The sequence below is a fragment of the Aethalodelphis obliquidens genome, unplaced genomic scaffold, assembly GCF_003676395.1.
Source record: "Aethalodelphis obliquidens isolate GAN/ISIS:26980383/991018 unplaced genomic scaffold, ASM367639v1 scaffold1, whole genome shotgun sequence".
Lineage (NCBI taxonomy): Eukaryota > Metazoa > Chordata > Mammalia > Artiodactyla > Delphinidae > Aethalodelphis > Aethalodelphis obliquidens.
The window spans coordinates 82,139,345-82,154,287 of NW_020837945.1; the positions used below are offsets into that span (position 1 = coordinate 82,139,345).

General features: G+C 35.7%; 1 protein-coding gene across 2 annotated transcripts in view; it reads right to left on the reverse strand.

Moving 5' to 3' along the window:
* VPS8 (VPS8 subunit of CORVET complex) overlaps window positions 1–14,943 on the reverse strand; it is a 298,981-nt gene that overhangs the window by 166,210 nt on the left and 117,828 nt on the right. For both annotated transcript variants that reach the window (XM_027109813.1, XM_027109805.1), the window contains one exon: window positions 12,599–12,650. In XM_027109813.1, the coding sequence (XP_026965614.1) occupies window positions 12,599–12,650 (52 nt within the window). The remainder of the gene's footprint in view (window positions 1–12,598; window positions 12,651–14,943) is intronic.

The window sequence follows — 14,943 nt, forward strand, 5'->3', positions numbered from 1 at the left end:
GGGCTTCTCATTGTGGTGGCTTCTCTGTTGCAGAGCACAGACTCTAGGTGCACGGGCTTCAGTAGTTGTGGTACGCAGGCTCGACAGTGTGGCTCGCAGGCTCTAGAGCACAGGCTCAGTAGTTGTGGCACACGGGCTTAGTTGCTCCGCGGCATGTGGGATCTTCCTGGACCAGGGCTCGAACCCATGTCCCCTGCATTGGCAGGCAGATTCCTAACCACTGTGCCACCAGGGAAGTCCACATTATTCATTTTCTTATTGTCAAGTTTTGAGAGTTATTTGTATAATTTGGTTAACAGTCTCTTGCAAATATTTTCTCCCAATCTGTGGATTATCTTCTCATTCTCTTGACATTGTGTTTTGCAGAGCAAAAGCTTTTAATTTTAATGAAGCCCAGATTATCAATACTTCTTTCATGGATAATAATCTTTCTTTCATGGATGGTGCTGTATCTAAAAATTCATCACCGTAACTACAGTCAATTAGGTTACTGCCTGCGTTACCGTCTAGATATTTTATAGTTTTGCATTTTCCAATTAGGTCTATGATGTGCTTTGAGTTAATTTTTGTGAGGAGTGTAAGGTCTGTGTCTAGAGTCAACTTCTTTGCGTGTGGATGTCCGGATGTTCCAGCACCATTTGTTGAAAAGACTATCTTTACACAAATGTATTGCCTTTGCTTCTTCAAAGATCAGTTGTCTATGTTTGAGAGTCTATTTCAGAGCTATTTTGTTCTACCAATCTTTTTTTTTTTTTATTCTTTTGCCAATACCACACTGTCTTGATTATAGTAGGTTTATATTAAGTCTTGAAGTCAGGTAGTGTTAGTCCTCCAACTTTGTTCTTCTGTCTAAATACTGCCTTAGCTATTCTGGGTCTTTCGCTTCTCCATATAAATTTCAGAATCAGTTTGTTAATATCCAAAAAAAAAATAACTTGCTGGGATTTTGACTGGGATTGCACTGAATCTGTAGATCAACTTGGGACAAAATGACATCTTGACAGTATTGAGTCCTCCTATCCATGAACACAGAACATCTCTCCATTTACTTAGTTCTTTGATATCTTTCATCAGAGTTTTGTAGTTTTCCTCATACAGAACTTGTACAAACTTTGTCAGATTTATACATAAGTATCTCATTTTTTTAGGGTGCTAATATAAATGGTAATGTGTTTTTAATTTCAAATTCCACTTGTTCACTGCAGGTATACAGTAAAGTGACTGCCTTCTGTATATTAACTTTGTATGTGCAAACTTGCAACAACTGTTTATTAGTTCCAGGAGTTTTGGGGTCAGTTCTTTCAGACTTTCTACATAAATGATCATGTCACCTGTAAACAGTTTTATTTCTCCTCCCAAATCGTTATACCTTTTATTTGCTTTTCTTGTCTTTTTGCATTAGCTAGGACATTCAGTATGATGTTGAAAAGCAGTGGTAAGAAGAGGACATCCTTGCCCTGTTTCCCACCATTGTTTCTCATCAATAAGTATGACATTAGCTGTAGGGTTTCTGTACAGTTTCTTTATCGAGTTGAGGAAGTTTTCCTCTATTCCCAATTTGCTGAGAGTTTTTATCATGAATGGGAATTGGACTTTGTTAAATGCTTTTTCGGCATCTACTGATATATGATCATGTGATTTTTCTTCTCTAGCCTACTGATGTGATGGAATACATTAATTTTCAAATGTTGAAGCAGCCTTGCATACCTGGTATAAAATCTCAGTTGTGGTGTATAATTCTTTTTATAGCTTGTTGGATTCAATTTGCTAATATTTTGTTGAGAATTTTTGCATCTATGTTCATGACAGATACTGGTCTGTAAGTTTTCTTTCCTTGTAATGTCTTTGATTTTGGTATTAGGGTAATGCAGGCCTCATAGAAAACATTAGAAAGTATTCCCTGAGCTCTGTCTTCTGAAGAGATTGTAGAGAACTGGCATAATTTCTCCCTTAAATGGTTGGTAAAATTCACCAGTGAAACACATCTGGGCCTGGTGCTTTCTGTTTTAGAAGGTTATTAATTACTGGTTCAATTTCTTTAATAGATACAGGCTTATTCAGATTGTCTGTTTCTTCTTGTGTGAGTTTTGGCAAATTTTATATCTCAAAAAACTGGCCTGGGGGGCTTCCCTGGTGGCGCAGTGGTTGAGAGTCCGCCTGCCGATGCAGGGGACACGGGTTTGTGCCCCGGTCCGGGAAGATCCCACATGATGCGGAGCGGCTGGGCCCGTGAGCCATGGCCGCTGAGCCTGCGCGTCCGAGCCTGTGCTCCGCAATGGGAGAGGCCACAAGAGTGAGAGGCCCGCGTACCGCAAAAAAAAAAAAAAAAAAGAAAAAAAAATGGCCTGTTGCATCCAGGTTATCAAATTTATGAGCACAGAATTGTTCATAATATTCTTTTATTATCCTTTTAATGCCCATGGGATCTGTACAGTTGTCCCCTCTTTCATTTTTGATATTAGTAATTTGTGTCTTCTCTCCTTTTTATCTAAGTTAGCCTGACTGGAGGCTTATAGATTTTATTGATCTTTTCAAAGAAACAGCTTTTGGTTTTAACCAAATCCCCCCAAATCAACAATTTCCTCAACTGATTTCCTGTTTTCAATCTTATTAATTTCTGCTCTAATTTTTCTTTTCTTTTCTTCTGCTCACTTTGGATTTAATTTGTTCTTCTTTTTCCAAATTCCTAAGGTAGAAGCTTAGAGTATTGATTTTAGATCTTTTTCTTTTCTGCTATATGAATTCAATGTTATAAATTTCCCTCCAAGCACTGCTTTTGCTGCATCTCACAAATTTTTGTAAGCATTTTCATTTAGTTCAAATTACTCTTAAATTTCTCTTGAGATTTCTCCTTTGTCCATTATTACTTAGAAATATGTTGTTTAATTTCCAAGTATTTGGGAACTTTCCAGCTTTCTTTCTCCTAGTATTTTCTAGTTTAGTTCCACTGTGGTCTGAGAGCAAGCATTATATGATTTCTATTCTCTTAAGTTTGTTGAGGTGTGTTTTATGACCCAGAACATGGTCTATCTTGGTGAATGATTCATGTGAGCTTGAGAAGAATGTGTAATGTGTTACTGTTGGATAAAGGAGCCTATAGATACCAGTAGTATCCAGCTGAATGATGGTGCTTAGTTCATAACTTCAGCTCAACTATGTCCTTACTGATTTTCTGCCTGCAGGATCTGTCCATTTCTGACAGAGGGGTGTTAAAAGTCTCCAACTATAACAGTGGATTTACCTATTTCTCCTTGCTATTCTATCAGTTTTTGCCTCGTGTATTTTGACACTGTTGTTAGGTGCACACAGATTAAGGATCATTACGTCTTCTTGGAGTATTGTGTAATGCCTCTCTTTATCCTTGATAATTTTCTTTGCTCTGAAGTTGGCTGTGTCTGAAATTAATACAGCTACTCCAGCTTTCTTTTGAGTAGTATTATTATAGTACACCTTTCTCCATTTCTTTACTTAATGTGTCTTCATATTTAAAATGGGTTTCTTATACCCAACACTTAGTTGGTTCTTGTTTTTTAATCCATTTTAACTATCTCTTTTAATTGGTATAGACTACTGATATTTAAAATGATTATTAACATAGTTGGATTAATATCTACCATATTGTTACTGTTTTCTATTTCTTGTTCTTTATTCCAAATTTTGTTCTTTATTCCAACTTTTTCTGCCTTTTGTAGTCTTAACTGAGTATTTTATATGACTCCATTTTCTCCCCTTTCATATTACATCTATTATGTGTCTATTTTTAGTTGTTGCCCTCAAGTTTGCAGCATACATTTACAACTAATCCAAACCTACTTCAAAATAGCACTATACTGCTTCATGGGTAGTACAAGGACCTTATAATAACAAAATAGTCCTAATTCCTCCCTCCTATAACTGTATCCTTGCTGTCATTCATTTCATTTATACATAAGCATACACACACATGCATATAATATCAAATACACTATTGCTATTATTATTTTGAATAAAGTGTTATCTGATGGCTCAATTAAGAGTAAGAAAAATGTAAGTTTTTATTCTACCTTTACTAATCATTCTCTGATGCTCCTCCCTTCTTGGATCCAGATTTCTTATCTATATTATTTTCTTTCTCTCTAAAGAACTTCTTTTAACATTTCTTACAAGACATTTCTATTGGTAACAAATTCCCTCAATTTTTGTTTGTCTGAGAAAGTCTTTATTTCTCTTCTGCTTTTGAAGAATTCCTCAGGGTACAAAATTCTATGTTGGTGGGTTTTTCTCTCAAAACCTTAAATATTTTATTCTCTCTTTACCTTTTATTTTCTGCTGTTTGAATACATGCCTACTTGTAGGGTTTTTTGTTTTGTTTTCTCTCTCTCTCTTTTTTTTTTTCCTATTTATCCTGCTTGGTGTACTCTAAGCTTCCTGGATCTATGGTTTGGTGTCTGACATTAATCTGGGGAAATCCTCAGTCATTATTGTTTCAAATATTGCTTCTGTTCCTTTCTCCCTTTCTTCTCCTTCTGATATTCCCATTACGTGTATGTTACACATTTTGTAATTGTCCTATAGTTCTTGGATATTCTGTTCTACTTTTTTTTTCAGTATTCTTCTCTTTGCTTTTCAGTTCTAGAACTTTCTAATGCTATATCCCCAAGCTCAGAGATTCTTTCCCCAGATGTATGTCTAGTCTACTAATAAGACCATCAAAGGCATTCTTCACTTCTGCTACATTGTTTTTGATGTTTAACATTTATTTTTGATTCTTTCTTAGAATTTCCATCTCTCTGCTTATATTATCCACCTGTTCTTGCATGTTGTCTACTTTTTCCATTAAATCCCTTAATATATTAATCATAGTATTTTTTTTAATTCCTGGTCTAATAATTCCAATACTCCTGCCACATCTAAGTCTAGTTTTGATGTTTGTTCTGTCTCTGCAAACTTCAAACTCTTCAACTTTTTTGCCTTTTAATTTGCCTTGTAATTTTTGAAAGGCACACATGATGCACTGGGTAAAAGGCACTACAGTAAATATATCTTTAGTAATGTGGTAGTAAGGTGTGAAGAGAGGGAAGTGTTCTATAGTCTTGATTAGGTCTCAGTCTTTTGGTAAACCTGTGACCCTGCTTCTCAGTTTTTTTCCCCCTTAGGTGGACAGAATGGGTTGAAGGTGCTGGAGTTGGGTATTTTCCTTCTCCCAGGTAAGTTCAGCTCTGATAAACCCACAGCAGGTCAAGCTTCAGCAAAATAGTGTTTCCTGAAGGCCGGCTTTAGTTAAGAAACACAGAATACTCTGACATATTTCAAAATGGTTCCTTTCCCCCATCCCCCTGCAGAAGCACAAGGGATTTTTCTCTGATGATCACTGTGAGAACCCAGTAGCAGTCCTGGAGGTAAATTTCACAAAAGTGTGGAGGCTTCCCTATGACTGGGTCCTCCTGGAGTTTTTAAATTTCAGACTTGTTCACATTGAGCCTGCAACAAACCATCAATTGCAGTTCAGATTTTCCTACCCTAGCACTGGTTCCTGCAGAGATGTCTGATCCTGTCAGTTGTGATTCTCTGCATCTGCCTGTCTCTCTAGTTTTTGGTGCAATGGTTTGGCCTGTGACCTTACTTCTCTGGCAGATCTAAGAAGAATTGTTGATTTTTCAGTTTGTTGAGCTTTTTACTTGTTGGTAGGACAGAGTGGTGACATCTAAATTCTTTCTCTGCCAGACCAAAAACCAAAAGTCCCAAATGTTACTTGATCCAACTCAATTAGCATGGTACATGGTAGCAGTCACTTTACAGATATAACACGTTCATGTTTATTGGCTAATTAGATAAACCTTTATTGCTAGAAATCTCAGATAGGATGCATCTAGCTCACGATATTCCTAGAGAGAGTTAAATTTACTTGTTTAACATATCCATCTCCATTATTCCATTACTATGAGTTCAAGGGCATGGAGTCTGTCTATCTCTGTGTTCCTAGCATCCAGCACAGCATCTGGAACATGGAAATGCTTGGTAAATATATACTGAATTGACACAGTATTTAATTTTCCTGACCCCCTTTCTACTTTTCTCTCCCCAAAATCTTTTTTTAGACAATTTTCTGTTGCAAAAGCTCATCCACTCCATTTGGAATTCTTAATAGTCTTTTTTTTTTTTTAAAGTAGGTCCTTGTTGGTTGGAGTTCTTAATAGTCTACTTTAACTTCTGCTACATATATTATGTGGAAGACAATTTTCAAGTTTGTTTCAAAAGGATTAGTTTCCGGGCAACTGAAAACGGACTAAGACTAAAGAGGGACTAAGACTCTACCAAATTATCCTCCGTGCTCCTGTCCTTACAGAAAAAAACCCTACAAAACCTGGATATAATACGAAACGCTACCTGAAACTACTGAAGAGGGAATAGAAGTAGACAAGTCTGGCAGGGAGTTCACACTCACTGGGAAGAGGACAGACTGGCAGCCACACAAGTAACTTCACACAGAGGCGGTGGGGGATGGAGAACTCCTAATCTTTCTGGCACAGGGGCAGAAAAGTGAAGCCAGGAAACCATGAATGTGGAAGAGACTAGGGGAAGCCCAAAAGGGAAAGAGTCAAAGAGGGGATCTCCAAACTATCTACCCACATCCGTGACTGATCCCTAAACCACCATGTACAAACAACAGTCAAAGCAGCTCAGCCATACAGAAAAAGTCAGAACCACGACTGGAGTTCCCTCCCTGAAGGTCCTGAAGTGTGAAGAGAAGCAGACAGGCTCTGCTGTGGAGTTCATGTGCTCAGAGGAGAGGAGACAGGGAGGTATACAAGTAAATTACCATCACAGGCTTTCAGCCTCTGACTAAGTGCAGTCTGTGTGGCAAGCACAGCAGCAGCTGGGGGCTCACATGGGAAAACCAGCAATTTTTCTGGTTGGGGAAATAGAAAAGGTAGGACATGTGAACAGTAAACAGACTGGCAGAATCTTGCAAAAAGAAAGCCAGAAAGAGGATCCTCAAACTTGACTACCTTCATCACTGACTGATCCCTAAGCCACACACGTGGGACAGAATCAAAGCAGACCAGCTAAAGACAAAGGACCTTTTGAGAAGAGACTGGAGACACAGTAGAAAGCCACAATAGAAAGAGTCTGCAATTCAAGCCCAGCCAAGAAAATTACCTGATAAAATAAAGAGAAAAAATTCTCAGTGAAGAAAAATAACAGAACCCAGAATCTCCATAACGTAACATCCAAATATCCAGGATACAATCTAAAATTATCCAACATGTGAAGGAACAAGAAAACAAAACATATTTTTCTTAAAAGAAAAGAAAATCAAGTCCAATCCTGAAATGAACAAAATGTTAGAACTGATAAGAATTTTAAATCAACTATTATATTTATCCTCAATGAAACATGTTTCAATGCATGAAAATTTGAACAGATAAATGAAGAGATGCGGGAAAGAAACAGAAACAATAAAAAAAAAGAACCAAATAAAAATTACAGAACTGAAAAATACGATTGTGGAAGATAAAAATGCACTGAGTGTATTTAACAGCTGAGTTTACATCAAAGCATGAACCTGAAAATAGAGCAATAGAAATCATCCAAGGAGAAGAACAGAGAGGAAAAAAGAGCAAACCAAACAAAACCAAAACCCAGAGGGACTGACCTATGAGATGGTGGAGGAAGAACCTTCAATAATCTGCTCCTCCATGAAAGCAAAGAGAATACTGGCAGAAACCGTCAAAATCAACTTTTCCAGAACTCTTGAAATTAACTGAAGGCTTGCAATAATCCACGGAATGTTTATTCAAGAAAAATGCCTGAATCTCAGTAAGAACTGTGAGCTTCATGGTGGCTTAACATTACCTAGTCCCATCCCCCTTCCCCCAGCTTCACCGTAGCTTTGAAACCAACCGCCTTGCAGCTATGGTAGCTGTGAACACCAGCAACCTAGCAACCACTCCAGGGGGCAAAATGGGTTTGGAGCTCCCCAAAAGCCCATCCTTAAGAGAACTGACACTATCTAACCTATGTGGCAGCTCACTCAACAGCTCCATTCTCAGGGCTTGTCTTTTTTTTTGTCCTGACTCAGAGCTTACTCTAAGCAAACAGCCCTATCCCCAAGGCATATTATTTAACTTTACAGGTGCCAGAGGCAGTGCCTCCAGAAGAGACTAATTAGAGACCCACCAAAAACCTTAAAAGGAAAAACTGGAGAATGAGAGGTCTGCAGGGGCTTTCAAAAGCTCCAACATATTTCTGGAACTCTAGAAGGACATGTGCATGTACAGGGCTGTGGACATACGCAGGAAAGACCTGTAAAGGCCTACAACCTATGGATGACTTTGAGGATTTGCATAAGCAGGAAGTAAAGGCTAATAAGGCAGAACTGTAAACTGTCTGCCAGAGCATTAGAAACCCCAAAATAAAATGAAGCAAAAGCTGACAGACCTACAGTGAGAAAGAGACATTTCAACAATAACATTTAGATGCTTCAATACTCCTCTTTCAATAATGGATAGAACAATTAGCAAAAGAGGAACAGGAAAGAGAAGTTTTGAATGAAACTATAAGCCGACTAAACTTAGAAGACATCTATAGAACATTCCACTCAACAACAAAACACATTCAACACATTATTTTCAAATGCACTTGGAATATTCTCCAGAATAGGCTTTACATTAGGCTATAAGTTTCAATAAATTAAAAAAAACAGAAACCATACAAAGTATGTTCTCTAACTGCAATGGAATGAAATTAGAAATCAGTATCAGAAAGAAATGTGAGAAATTCACAAATATGTAGGAATTAAACAGCATACTTCTAAATAACCAATATCACAAGAGAAATTAGAAAATACTTTGAGATGAATGAAAATGAAGACACTACATACCACAACTTATGGGACGCAGCTAAAGTATTGCTTAGAGAGATATCTGCAGCTGTAAACACCTATTTTAATAAAGAGGGAAGATTTCAAATCAATAATCTAGACTTTCACCTCAAGAAACTTAAAAAAAACGACAACAACAAAAAAACCCAAAGCAAGATGAAGGAAGTAATAAGACTAAGCAGAAATAAATGAAAGAGGAAAGAAAAATAAAGAATATCAATAAAATCAGAATTGGTTCTTTGAAAAAAACAATAAAATTGACAAACTGTTAGCTAGACAGACCATGAAAAGAAGAGAGAAGACTCAAATTACGAAAATTAGTAATAAGAGACATCACTATAGACCTTATAAAAATAAAAGGAATTATAAGAGAATACCATAAACACTATATGCCAACAAATTAGACAACAGATTAAATGGACAAATTCCTAGAAATCCGCAAACTACCAAAACTGGCTCAAGAAGAAATGGATAATCTGAATAGACTTAACAAGCAGAGACTGAACTAGTAATTTGAAAACTTCAAACAAAGAATATCCCTGGCTCACATGGCTTCATTAATGAATTCTACTGTATATTTAAAGAATTAATACGAATCCTTCAAAACCTCTTCCAAAAGACAGAAGAGTGAACACTTCCTAACTCATTCCATGAGGCAAGTATACCAAGATACCAAGTATATTTGATACCAAGACCAAAAAAAAAAAAAGATATGAAAAGAAAACTATAGAACAATATCCTTTATTAAGATAGCCATAAAAAATTCTCAAAACAAATATTAGCAAACTCAACCCAACAACATATAAAAAAGATTATACCCCGTGACCAAGCGGGGTTTATTCCAAGAATGTAAGACTGACTTAACAGAAATCAAAAATCAATCAAGCTTATAAACTGTATCAATAAAATAAACAAGATTATGTTAATAGATGCAGAAAAAAGCATTTGATAAAATCCAACCCTTCAATGTTAAAAATACTTAACAAACTAGGAACAGAAGGCAACTTTCTCAAAATAAAGCCATCTATGAAAAATCCACAGTTAATGTCATATTTAATGGTGAAAAACTGAATGCTTTCCCCTTAGGAGAAAAGAAAAAAGATAAGGATGTCCACTCTTGCCAATTCTGTTCAACAGTGTATTGGAGGTTCTATCCAGGCCAATTAGGGAAGAAAAATAAAAGAAATCCAGATTAGAAAGGAAGAAGTAAAACTAACACTATTTACAGATGACATGATCTTATACATGAGAAAATTCTAAAGAATCCATTAAAAAAATTAGAACTAATGAATGAATTCAGCAAGGATGCAGGATACAAGATCAATATAAAAATCAATTTTATTGGGAATTCCCTGGCATTCCAGTGGTTAGGACTCAGCACTCACTGCCGGAGCCCAGGTTCAAACCCCTGGTCAGGGAACGAAGATCCCACAAGCTGCGTGGTGCGGACATTAAAAAAAAAAAATTATTCCTATACACTACCAATGAACATTCTGAAAAGGAATTTTTTTAAAAAATCCATTTATAATAGAATCAAACTGAATAAACTAGGAATAGATTCAGCAAAAGAAGTATATGACTTGTACACTGAAAACTGCAAAAACATTGCTGAAAGAAATTAAACAAGACCAAATAAATGGAAAGATATACTGTGTTCACGGACTGGAAGACGTAATAATGCTAAGATAGCAACACCCCCCAAATTGATCTGTCAATTCAAAGCAATCCTTATCAAAATCCAGCTGTCTTTCTGCAGAAGTTGAGAAAGCAAACTGATTTTAAAAGACCAAAATAAATGGAAAATATATCATATTCATAGAAGCCTCTGCATTAAGACAGCAATCCTCCCCAAATTAACCTATAGAATAAACGCAATCCCAAACAAAATTCAAATAAGCTTTTTAAAAAGAACTGCTGAGTTCATTTTAAAGTTCATACAGAAAGGCAAAGGACATAGACTAGCTAAACCAATTTTGGAAAAAAAAAAAAGTTGGAAGAATTAAGGTACCTGATTTCAAGACTTACTACAAAGTTACAACCAAGACAGTATATTATTGGCATAAGTATAGACATATAGACCAATGGAACATAGCAGAGAGCACAGAAATAGACCCATACTTATATGGTCAGTTGATTTTTGCAAAAATCAATTTTTAGCAAAAATTTTTTTTTACAAAAAAGGTGTACACGTAATTCAATAGAAACAAGATAATCTTTTCAAAAAAACGGTAAAGGAACCGATAACTGTACAGGGAAAAGCCCTTGAACTTGACCTTGCATCATATATGAAAATTAACTCAAAATGGATTATAAACCTAAATACAAGTGTTAAAACTAGAAGAAAACAAAGGATAAAATCTTTATGATGTTGAGTTGGACAAAGATTTCTTAACCGGAACATCAAAGGTCTAAAACTACTGAAAAAAAAATAAATAAAATGGACCTCATGAAGATTAAAAACTTTTGTTCTTTGAAAAACATGGTTAAAAAAACAAAACGGTAAGCAATGGACTGGGAGAAAAGTTTTGCGAAACACATATTTTAAAATGTCTTGTATCCAGATTACGTAAAGAACTCTTACAGGCTCTGGTGGGGTGTTCACTTGCCTAGAACTCAATAATATGAAGTCAAATAACACCTCTTCCCTACCCTTCTAAAAAGTGCTAAAAGATTTAAACAGATGATTCGCAAAAAAGATACGTGAATGGGCAAGAGCACATGAAAAGATGCTGAACATCACTAACCACCAGGAAAATAAAAATTTAAATCCACTAGAATGGATAAAATTTTTCAAAGATGTAAAAAGATTGACAGTACCAAGTGCCTGCAAGGATATGGAGCTATCAAAACTCTCATATATTGCTGATGGGAATGCAAAATGGTACAGCCAGTTTGAAAAACCAAATAGTAGTACCTTAGAAAGTAAAACATACATTTACCATACAATCCATCCATTCCATTCTAGGTAGTTGCCCAAGAAGAATGAACACATATGCCCACACAGAAACTTATTCATAGCTAGGGGTCAGCGATGGAGGATAAGGACAACATAAGGACACCTGTGGTGATGAAACTGTTCTGTATCGTGACTTTATCAATGGATGTGCTTTAGGTTTGCAAGATGTTATCACTGAGGGAAAATGGGTAAAGAGTATACTGGATCTCTTGTGTCATTTCATACAGCTGCATGTGAATCTACAATTTCCTCATAATAAAAAGTTTAATTAAAAACACAACAAAACTCATTCGCAAACATAGCAGCATTACTTATAATAACTCCAATCCAGAAGCAACTCGAATGTCCTTCAACTGGTTAACAGATAAACAAATAACAGTACATCCAACCCATGGAATACCATTAAGCAATTAAAGGGAACAAAATAATATACGCAACGACATGGATGAATTTAAAAAACATTAAGCTAAGTGAAAGAAATAAAACACCAAGATTAAGATTACATAGTGTATGATTCTACTTACATGAATAGCAGTAAAGGAAAGTAGATCAGTGATTGCCTGAAGATGGGACTGTGGGGAAAGGTTAGAGTACAAGGGACAGGAGCAAACTTTTTAGTGTGAAGGAACTATATTGCTCCTTCTAAAATTTGATTATGGTGGTGGTTACATGATCATGTACGATTATCAAAGTTCACACTGTACGCATAAAATTGGTGAATTTTGTTATTTAAATAATATTTTTAAAGAGAAAAAAATTAAGGCTTATGAAATTAATACCTGTTAGCGTCTTTCCTGCATTCAAAGGAGGTGCAATGACTCTGAAAAGTTTCTGCATAAAAATTAATAGGAAAACAACATCATCTTAAAAAAATATTTTAAAAAATAATCTAAATCTTATGCTATTAATCACCTTTCTCTGATTGAATTAGTCATTTGCTATTAAGATTAAATATAAAAACTCTTAATGTGGACATGAACTGTTTTTGTAGGATCACTGGGAAATCATTATTGTTCTATTCCTCACTGAAAGAAACCATTTAATAAATACCAGTTAGAAGAAGGTCCTTGTTGAGATCATTATTTCTAATATAAGATATCCTTACGTTCCTAAAAATGTTTTATTCTTTACAAAATAGTAAGCAAGTCAAGGGATTAATAGCCCACCAAAAGGGTAAGATTACTTTAAGCTGAAAACATGTGAACAGTCAGCAGCCATAGAAACAAACACCTAAATGTAAGCAGAGCCCCTGAAAACACAAGATTAATGGCAAAACTATGTTGGCCTTCCTGGGAGGGAGTTTCCTATTTAGGAGAAGACTGACCCTTAGCACTGGGAGGTGGTGCAAAGCCAGCTGTGCATTAGCAACAAAAAGCTCAATAAAACTATTCATATTTTCCAAGGAAAACCTAAATCCCTCCCTCACACCCCAAATTTCGTTAAACTGGTATATAAACCTTTACTTCTCTGGTTGTTCAGTGATTTACTCATTTCTGCATGCTCCCAGTACAACTGTGAATAAACCTTGTCTTTTCTCCTGTTGTCAGTTCATTCGCAGCTCTCTCCCCACCATTCGGGTTTCAGGTGGTAGAGGAAAAGTTGTTCCTCCCAACACAAGGCACTCAGAAGCAGCCAAAACTAGAACTAAAGATTTCAGAATCTATGGTAGTCATCTCAAGTATGATGACACTGTCTTTCATTCTAGAAAATCTAGAAAATTTCAAAAGGCACTACAGTTCCTCTTTTTTTTTAATTTTTATTTTATATTGGAGTATAGTTGATTTACAATGTTGTGTTAGTTTCAGGTGTACAGCAAAAAGATTTAGTTATATATATATATATCTATTCTTTTTCAGATTCTTTTAATTTGGACCTTAAACTGAAATGACTAAATGTGGACATGAACTGTTTTAGTAGGATCACTGGTAAATCACTGTGATTTTCAGTTTAAATCTCTTTAAACTGAAATAGCTAAACTTTAAACACTGAACAGTGATCTCTTTTATAGGCAGAGAATTATAAAAGAGCAATCACAGGATGCATCTAACTTCCCACTGCTAAAATCTCCAAATGACTATTTAATAACAAATACCAAGCTCCTGCTGAAAGTCATTAACTTGAAAACTACTCAACACAAAACAAGGCGACGTCAATAGAAAAGTGTTCCATCTGAGATGCATAGCTATAAATGCAAACCAGATTTTGAGGAATAAAAAATCCACACAAAACAAAAACTTCAAAAGCAACAATAACAAAAACCCCACAACCATTTTCATCAACATAGAATGCATCAGATTAGAATCTGTTTTCACAGATTATTTTGAGAGAAACTAGAAACTGCATTAATTCTTCCAAATTGTGGTTTAATAGTGGGATGGAGAACATTTTTGCATGCGTGCAGGTCATGGACCTCACTGAAGAGTCAGCTAAGAGGTGTGCAAATGTTAAAAATACTTATCTGAAATAGACAGTCAAGATCAAAACCAGTGGGGAGGGCTGTGGCGCTCATTTGGAAAATGACCAAGAGACAAGAAGTACAGCCAAAACTGAAGGAGTTATGAATTAGAGGGATATTCACCTACCAAGCTAAATATATTTAAAGAAGACTGAAATATCATAGAATGACTGCTGACTTAATACTGAAGATGGTTTTGGATGTCCATTAAATATGCAAAAAAGTTGAGTGGATGCCTTCAGGAGAAGCCTGGGTCTTCTGATCCAGGTAATGAAGTCACTGTAATAAAGCAATGGGCTAGCAGGGCACGACATGCACCCACAATCCATAACCCATAATTCTGTCTATAAATTTAAGGGAAATAACACGATGAAGATGGGTTTGATTCTTTTTAAAATAAGCCCAAATGCTTTTTAGATGCTCTCTTCTAATGGTAAGAAGAATAAGAAATTATAATGAATGCTATAAAATTCTGAAATAGGAAAAGCAACAAATTAGCAATTGGCAAATCATGACCTCCCATCATTTTCAGGACCTTCCCCTAGAAGAATATATCTACAAAATAATATTACTCAATAGTACCATTACCCTATACAGTAAATATATATAATGAATTTCTTATACCTTTTGGAAAAGCTATAATAATATCAAAATTTTTTAGAAAAAATC